Source organism: Opisthorchis viverrini, assembly GCF_000715545.1.
Source record: "Opisthorchis viverrini unplaced genomic scaffold opera_v5_14, whole genome shotgun sequence".
Lineage (NCBI taxonomy): Eukaryota > Metazoa > Platyhelminthes > Trematoda > Opisthorchiida > Opisthorchiidae > Opisthorchis > Opisthorchis viverrini.
In genome coordinates this window covers 906,887-915,141 of record NW_008751670.1, presented here as the reverse complement: position 1 = coordinate 915,141, position 8,255 = coordinate 906,887, and the positions used below count along the sequence as shown (strand labels likewise).

General features: G+C 45.4%; 1 protein-coding gene across 1 annotated transcript; it reads left to right on the top strand.

The window, feature by feature from the left end:
- Positions 1 to 3,258: 3,258 nt before the first annotated feature.
- On the top strand, positions 3,259 to 6,976 carry T265_01303 (hypothetical protein; the record flags this gene model as incomplete). The annotated part of the gene is made up of 3 exons (XM_009165309.1): positions 3,259 to 3,449; positions 3,496 to 5,122; positions 6,308 to 6,976. The coding sequence occupies 3 exons, from the start codon at positions 3,259 to 3,261 to the stop codon at positions 6,974 to 6,976; spliced, it is 2,487 nt and encodes an 828-aa protein (XP_009163573.1).
- Positions 6,977 to 8,255: the final 1,279 nt, after the last annotated feature.

Here is an 8,255-nt window from a genome sequence, read left to right as displayed (position 1 = left end):
TGCAATCCCAGTCAGGACAAAACCCAGTTTGATTTTCTTGAGTCCGGCTCTCCTGATGACAGATCAACCTGCGTAGGATAATACCAGGGAACAACCTAGAAGCTCTAGTTACTAGGCTGATGCCCCTAGAGTTCTTGCGCGGTGTTCTTGCATCCTTTTGGGATATGCCAATCGCCGTCGCTCCATTCCGCTGGAATTCGCCCCCCGTCCTTTCTCGGGGAAGTGAGCATCGCTGCTTCCATAAATACGGACATGCTGGTCGCCTGGGGGAAACACCTTACTGCCTTCACACTGTCGCAGAGGACAGTATGACTTTACCCCCAGACCGCCTCGTAGCACGATTACTCTTAGTACGGGATCTCGCCGCTCTTGGTCTGACTGCTCCCTTTTGGCCTTCCTGGCGTGGTTGCACCTTGTTGAACGACGTTTCAGCCAGTGTAGCCCGCGAGATCATTGCAGCATTCAAGCCTGACCACCACGTCAAGGTGACAGCTTTAGGTCGGGTATTCGTGTGACAGTCCAACGGCACGTCTCTTTTGAAAGATGGTTTAGTGGATGACGACAAAATGCATTTTTGACAAAAATGCACTGTAATAGCTGATCAGAAAGGATTGTAGGGCTGATAGATCCCTCAGATGCCATCAATTGTACAGCAGAAATAATCTATGGATCAGGAAAAGTGCACCCTTATCCGCACGGTAATGTGAACCATAACCCCGAATTCGATAGGAAACACAAGGTAAACTACGAAGAAGTTCGCGCTGTGTGGAACCAGTGACTGGTGTCATCTAAGTGAATGCCAGCTTCTTTTCAGCCGGCGAGCGTTGCGTCTATTTTCTGCTGGAATATGACTGGTGCGACCCTACATCAAGTGGCAGGCGGTTAGGTTGAACTAAACTGGGGTGTGCGTTCATTGACAATAGTTCTTCGGAATCATTTTTGACTCCTAGTCAGAGGTAAACGTCAGCAAGACCAAGCTTCGGAAAGCATGTTCCACTACGTAGCCTCGCAAATAAATCTGGCACAGGTAGTGGATACTGGAGCAGTGAGTACACACACAAACTGCGCCATTCGTTTTCTCGACGACAGCAGTAGAGGCCACCCACAGTGGGCAGTTGACAGGCTGGCTAACCCCGGGTTGTCGAAGACGTTCTGATCCCGCTTGCCTTGTTGCGAGACTCGAGACTTTCGCTTGGAATTCGGTTCGCCCATCCGAATGTACCTGGAGACTGGTCTTGAATTTAGTGAAAAATCCAATATCATTTTGAAAAGCATTGCTAGGTCTTGTCAGAAAATCGTATATGGAGTGTTTTTCAGCGTCTGTGATGTTAACTACTACAGAGTTGCCAAAGGAACGCCGGAAGCATCGATTTTCTATATTCAATCAAGCCCAAGTAGGTTCACAGTGAGGTAGTCGATAAAATTATATACCTTTGAAAGATGCCTTGTAAGTTAGTTACACGGTGCATAAGGTGATGCATTTTAGCACAGTGGTCGCTGGTAAACACCACGAGCTTTGCACTTAATTCCCACGTGAAACGTGTGCTCACCGTCGTGTCCGAAACGCCTCCAGTGAACTGAGATATGGTTAGTGAAAACTGTTTTGTATTCTCCCCAAGATGAAAAGTCAACTTTGAATGTGTCGGGTACAAATGTGGATGTTTCCGTGACCGCTTCCTCCAGAGAGTATCCCGAGGAGGAATGCGTGCGCTCTTCTTTGTATGTTGGCAGTGTTGGCCCTAGGAAGGCGGTAAGTTTAATTTGCGGCCCTGCTGACTGAACCTAGGGCAAAATGTTTTCGGAAACGAAAATGTGAATCGTACCACTTCTAACCTGACCAGTAGGCTGTGAGAGGCCTCTTTTCAGAGCCAACGGAAGTGCGTTTTGGTGGTAGGAGGAATTGATGTGGGTTGTTCTGATGGTTGTTGTAACGTTGCACTATCTCGTTTAAGATTGATAAACGTTGGTATTCGGTTGCGAGTCCCTTTATACATGCCTCTTGCTGTCCGACTTTGAATAGCAACTGTGTGTGAACGTCTGCCTCTTGGAGAACTGAAGACCAGCAACTAAAATCAGGCATTTGCATCGGCCCTGTTTTAGTGACTGTAGCTAAAAATGTTCGTACTCACTGTTCACAATACCTGAAAAATTAACGTGGTCGTCCGAATCACGCTAGGGTTACTTTAGACAGTTGTGCCAAACATTCAACAAGGTAGGTTGTTCACTGGAAATGTCACGAGTCTGGTTTGCCGTATGCTTAAGGTCCATATCTTTCAGCTACCGCGAAAGGATGAAGTTCACAAAACGTTCGTTTTCAACATTATCAAGTTTCCGGACGTTAGATAGGCTTTTCCTGTGTCGTCTCTTTGAAAGGTTTCTGAAAGGTATCTTCCCAGCGTGTACACCATGCATCGAATGTGTGGTCGAATGCTGACCTACAGCTGAATTCCGGTATCTATGCGACTATTGCATCGGTAGAAGACACTGTCTCGTCACTGGGAAGTGATGCTGACGTTTGGATGTTGAAGCTCTGCGTCAGAAGCCTGATACACAGCAACATCAATTATCCTATTTACGCCGGTTGTTACAGCATTTCTTTCAATTCGTCGGACGAAGTCATCGTCAAACTGGGACCCTGTCGCCAGTTGTCTTCTCTCCGGATCACAACACCTCTATTGCTATCGATCAGGTAGCAAGTAATTGAAAGATAAAGGCTTCGATGGTGTGTTTTTGGAGAATCTGCCCAATGTTAACTGTCAGTCCTGCTTTCAGCCGAGAAGCCAAAGCTTTTATCGGCTAAACCGTCGCTGCCCTGTTCATGTGAATTTGTGCCTAAGTGTAATGTCACATGGACATCTAAATACCAGCAACTTCTGGTCGTGACTGACCTTTCGAAAATTGGACTAAGTAATACACTCCTCGTAAGTTGGAGAGGGATTCGTCATCCACGTCCACACCGCAGTTGTACCTTCTGCTGCACGGCATTTCGAATCGACTGTCGGACATCCAGACTTCCGTCAAGCAGTGTCCGCTTCTGGGAACACCCAAGTCGAAGTACACTTTGTGTCCACTTCGCGACCAAAATCTCTAGAGGTTAAGTAATTGGTTTTCCTTCATGTGGAATTCAGCCTAATTGTTGTTCCATAAATATTAGCCTTTCTTACGTTGGCAAATTTGTTCTCTTACTTTTTAGCCGCTAATCCCAGTCCTTCAACCGGACTGGGAGTATCCTAATTACCTCCCTGGAGTCATCAACTGATGTGCTCACCAGGCTCTATGGACTTGGAGACGCATATTGCCTCGAATATCCCCTGGCCCGCTCTTTCATCCAAATTGCGAACTTTATTGAGTGATGATCCAAAAGAGTATGACAATAAAATTTTGGCTTACAGTTTACAAAACCAACTTCGCTACAGAGGAAATATTGTCCAACAGGCAAGATATTCAGGGTTTTTGTTTTACCTCACCTTGATTACATTCTTTTCAGGTGATCAGGCGCGAAAAATATTACTATGAAAAGCTAGTTGCTTACAGCCGGCAAGAATATCTGCTCTACCCCTACCATCTTCAAGACAAAATTGTCCCAGGCCTACGCATTACTCCATTCACCTACTATCGTGATATGTTAATTCAACTGGTTCGAGCTGAGCGTTCCTACGACAGTTTGCCAAACTTTACCGCCGCCGATTGTCTCCGTCTCTTGGGTATCGGGCGAAACCAGTACATTGATATTGTCAATACGTACAAGAGCTTCTTGACCACAGCCGGACCTGATGAAGATAACAATTTGTATGAAATTCTATACGATATTTTACCGTGTGAACCCGTGGCCCACATTCATTTCGAACCGTGGTATATTGTACACGTGGGTGCGGTCCTTATGGAGGATATGGAACAGTCTACAGAAGCGGAAAAAGACCTGATTGACCGCATCATCGATTCGGCACGTCTTCTCAACGCTAATGGTGCCTCTGGTTTGCCAGTTGCTGATATGGATGATTCTGTGTTGCAGCAGTTACATCGTCGTGGCCTGGTTTACATTGATGTTCCAATTCAGGAAGACGATTGTATCGGCGTCCCCACATTGGAAGGATTTGTCATGAACCGCGTGAACGGCGACAGCCGGGAGAATTTACTGTACAAGATATTTGTCAGTGCAGATGAGAAGATCACAATCAAAGAGTTGGCAGAGTGCTTACAAATAGATGTGAATTTGGTGGCTCAGGCTGCGTCGGTGTTTTGCAGGCTTGGTTTCGCCTACAAACGGACAGCAGTGGGGAACTTGAATGTTTCGACACTGACATCAGATGAGGACAAGTCATCGTTCCCATCTCCAGCTCTTACTTCACACCCGAATCCATCACCAAACTACGAATCAAACATGTACACTGCCTCGCCTGATGGCGCGCGACCTCCCAAGAAGAAACTTGCACTCATATTTGACTCCACAGTGACTGCTTACCTGATGATGGGCAACTTATCGACGGGACTCAAACCACACGCAGTCACCATGTATGAAGTAGGGAAGTTGTCGGACGACGCACTGGAGTCGTTTCTTGTAGAGTTAGATAACCTCTCTTCAATTGATGAGGGCGAGGCCAAACTGTATTATGAGCACGCCGTTAATTTACGCGAAGCCATTCACTTCTTACGTGCACAATCTAAGCTGGATTCAACGGACTTTTACGGTGTAGATTTGATCCGTGTTGGTTCTCTCTTGAGTTTATGTCCGGCTACACGAATACGGATTCTGGAAAAGCACTACAACCTCATTGTTAGTTTGAGCCCTTTGACGTATGAGGATCGACAAGCATCAAACGCCTCTTGGCCGGTTCATATTGGCCCACCAGTACCAGAAGCCAATTCACCGTGGTTTCGCCTGTTTGCATCCTACTTGGCCGGGCATACGCAGGAAACTGCGGGGAACCCGCGTCCTTCGGAAGATGTATTGCCCGTACTACTGTTACCCCGTGGGTCTCGGCTAAATCGATTACCCGAGTGTTTCAGTCCGATATCAAGATTTATGCTCATTGCGTGGGGTCATGACCCAATTTTGGTGAATGCAAATATTCTGCTGAACTCAGTGAACGATATGCTTTTATCGTCTACAGTGCTTGTCCAGGTGAGACAAGTTTGTCTTTTTTAATTCATCTCCCGACCTACTTTTTATCAGTTGTATGACCGAAATGCATCCGAATGTTTCCCCGACAAGGTTTGTTTGTAGATGTGATGCAGGCGTAATTCATATGTTTAACAGTTTTTCCCCACGTCCTACTCGCGAACCCGCTTGAGGTGTCTCAGTATGGACATAACTGTGATCTCTAAGGGTTTCGTAAACCGAATTCTTCCGAACAGATTTAGAAATTCATACGTTGAGGTCCTCGAACTTTAGTCTGGGGCACAGGTTCTAACGCCAAAACATATACTCTACTTCTGGAAGCTTGAAGCAGACGTTGGTGGGTCTTCGCCTCACCGTCGCCATACTTCCGCTAGACACGAAGTTATGACATATCTTCTGACAAGTGATTTTTTTACGGTTCTCCCACTTGCGGAAGCGAAACGCCGAACTAAGTAGCCCCGGGTTATGAGACTCTCATTAGTCTGTTCAGAGAAGTTAGCGAAATTCTGATTACTAGCAACCCACCGGTGATTTACGAAAGCCACTGCCCAGGAGAACTCATGTAGCAAACGCCGCTGGAACTGGTCGAGTACGATAGGCTGATACCATAGAGGACACCGCTTGAAAAAGATTGCGTGTTACGATAATGCACTTATTAATTCCTCTGCTTGTAGAGGTGGAACAGTGTAGATCACATGAGCGTAAATCACTTTCACTGCAGTAAATGCGGGACTCATTTCGCGACGGCCTCAATAGGACTATGGGAAGGTTGAAGTCATAACACAGTGCAATGGAGTCTCAACTTCGTGGGACCAACCAAGTGCAGACTGGTTGTACAATTCCCACTCACCCAATCACGGTATAACACTGTGAAGAATCTCCCGCATGGCATTCCGGAGTTGGCTCTTTGTCTAAAAAGAAACAGGCTTTGCTGCATAACTTGACAATGACTTCGGATAGATGTAAACTTTCCTGAGACCAGTCGGGTAGATTTGTGAGAGGATTTCTGGTCAAGATTGGTTGTTTGCCTTAGCTTTTCCTCATATCCGTTTAGTATACTCGTGACTTTGAGTCTCATTCTTTTCAACTGTACATTTTTTAGCAGTGCTGATTAGAAAGACGTCATTATTTGCCTCAACGTTCCACTAGTTACCTGATTGATTAATTTTCTTGCTTTCTATCTTTCAGGCATGCGATATATACACGGAAGACTTGAAACTTTATCAACGTTTCATTCCACTTCCCCTATCCAAACATATCATATACTCACAAAACGATTCTTCCCCTGTACCTGCTTTTGTTCGTCGGCTATCCAAGCACTTGGACTTATGTTCACTCACAGGCTACATAACTGTGCTCGCCCCATCTTCATGTGAACCAGGTCAAGCACAAGAAACCGATGACTCCTTTGACTCGTTTTCCGATCCCACAATTCCACCTAGCATGCTTCAAAACGACCAAGAACCGGCACATTCTCATCCCTATTGTGTCCTATCCGAGTCTGAACTGATCGAGCTTGTAAAAAATGCGTTACCTGTCTACTTTATCACATTAAACTTGGGTTTACCTATTTTCAGTGGCTCCCTTCTACGTGCGGTTTGTGCACAAATGACTGAATCGTCTGTCACGAGCGCTCTCTCGGTATCTCATCGACCTCTTCTCAAGGCGGCTAACACAGTTCTTGTTTCTCGACTTAATCAGTTCTTACGTACAGTCTGCAAAGCCGAATGGCCGGCTGAGAGTTCGACAGTGAAAAATGGGACGACATCCACTGCCGTTGATCAGTTGCCAGGCCCATGGCCGTTGCCCACTCGACGTTTGCTTTGTATTGGTGGCCAGATGACCACATCAGTCTGAGTTTACCACCACCAACCACCTAAGCCTTGTTTTGCCGTTGTTTCCTGAACAGACACACGCCTGCCGACCAACACGCGCATATAACTGTGATTTCATGGTTCATCATTCCAGTTTCACTTTAGCTTAAAACCTCCTTACCACTGCATTTTCACAATGCAAGTCTTTCTCACTATTTTTGGGACGTCATTTTGAAGCTGTATTTTCCGCACCATAACTGACTCTTGTTTTTTGCATGTCTCTCCCACCATTCTCCTTCACAACGCATGCAGCCCAGTGTATACGCCTTTTTGAGCCCTTGTGATCCGGAGAAAAGAAAGGAATAGTAGTACTGTTCAGAGTGTTCTTTCCATCGTTTTGTTCAGTTTCAAAAGATTTCGTTTACCGTATCATACAGGTGGTCTACGATTATTCTACTCCTCAGTAATGCGATCGGATGAGATATCGAAGTTTGCCTCATGACTTCCCTTAGGATTTCATGTTCGCACGTTCACTAGGCTGGTTTCTTTCAGTGGTAGTTGTTAGGTCTGACGTCATTTTATGTGTGTTGGGGTACACTCGCATTTTCCATATGAACGTCATCTCACTTCAGTGACACTGATGAACTTCCTTTTCAGTCGCCCTTTAATGCCAAGCGTTTTGTTCCACATTCTACCTTGGCTTCGCATTTTTAAGCGTAGAATGCCACCCACTAATCGGAGTCATATCTTGTTTATGAGGAGGATGTCTGTGAATTGAATATACTACGGTCTTTTTACTACTACGAATAAACCTATCAGAATAAGAATCAATACACCAGGCTCGTAAGCATGTCTACTGGTGCTAGCGCCACCTTTGAGTTCTGGTTTGGAATGATGTGGAACACAGATAGCTGGAAATTACTTTTTCAATACAGTTTGAAGTAATAAGCAACACTATACGAGTGACTTCGTATAGTTTTGTTGTTTTGAATCCCAACAGGTATATTGCATTTTCATCCAATCCCATGACTGCTCATAAGTTTTGGTCTGTTTGTAAGGAGTTCCAAGTCTTTAATAGTCGGGAAATCGCATACCCTATCCAAAATGGGTTTTTCATTGTGCACGAAAGTGGATCACAGATGAAGACAGTCCTTGATTGAAGACCTCTCACAATGATGAACACGAATGGGCAGAATAACTGAACCCTGAAAAGATTGAAAGAGTTTGGGAAGTGAAAAGTGCGGGAAGTTCCACGGACAAATTGTTCTGGATTGATTAGAATCGAATAGGTGGATAGGACATCTAAAAGGTGAGAGATAGGA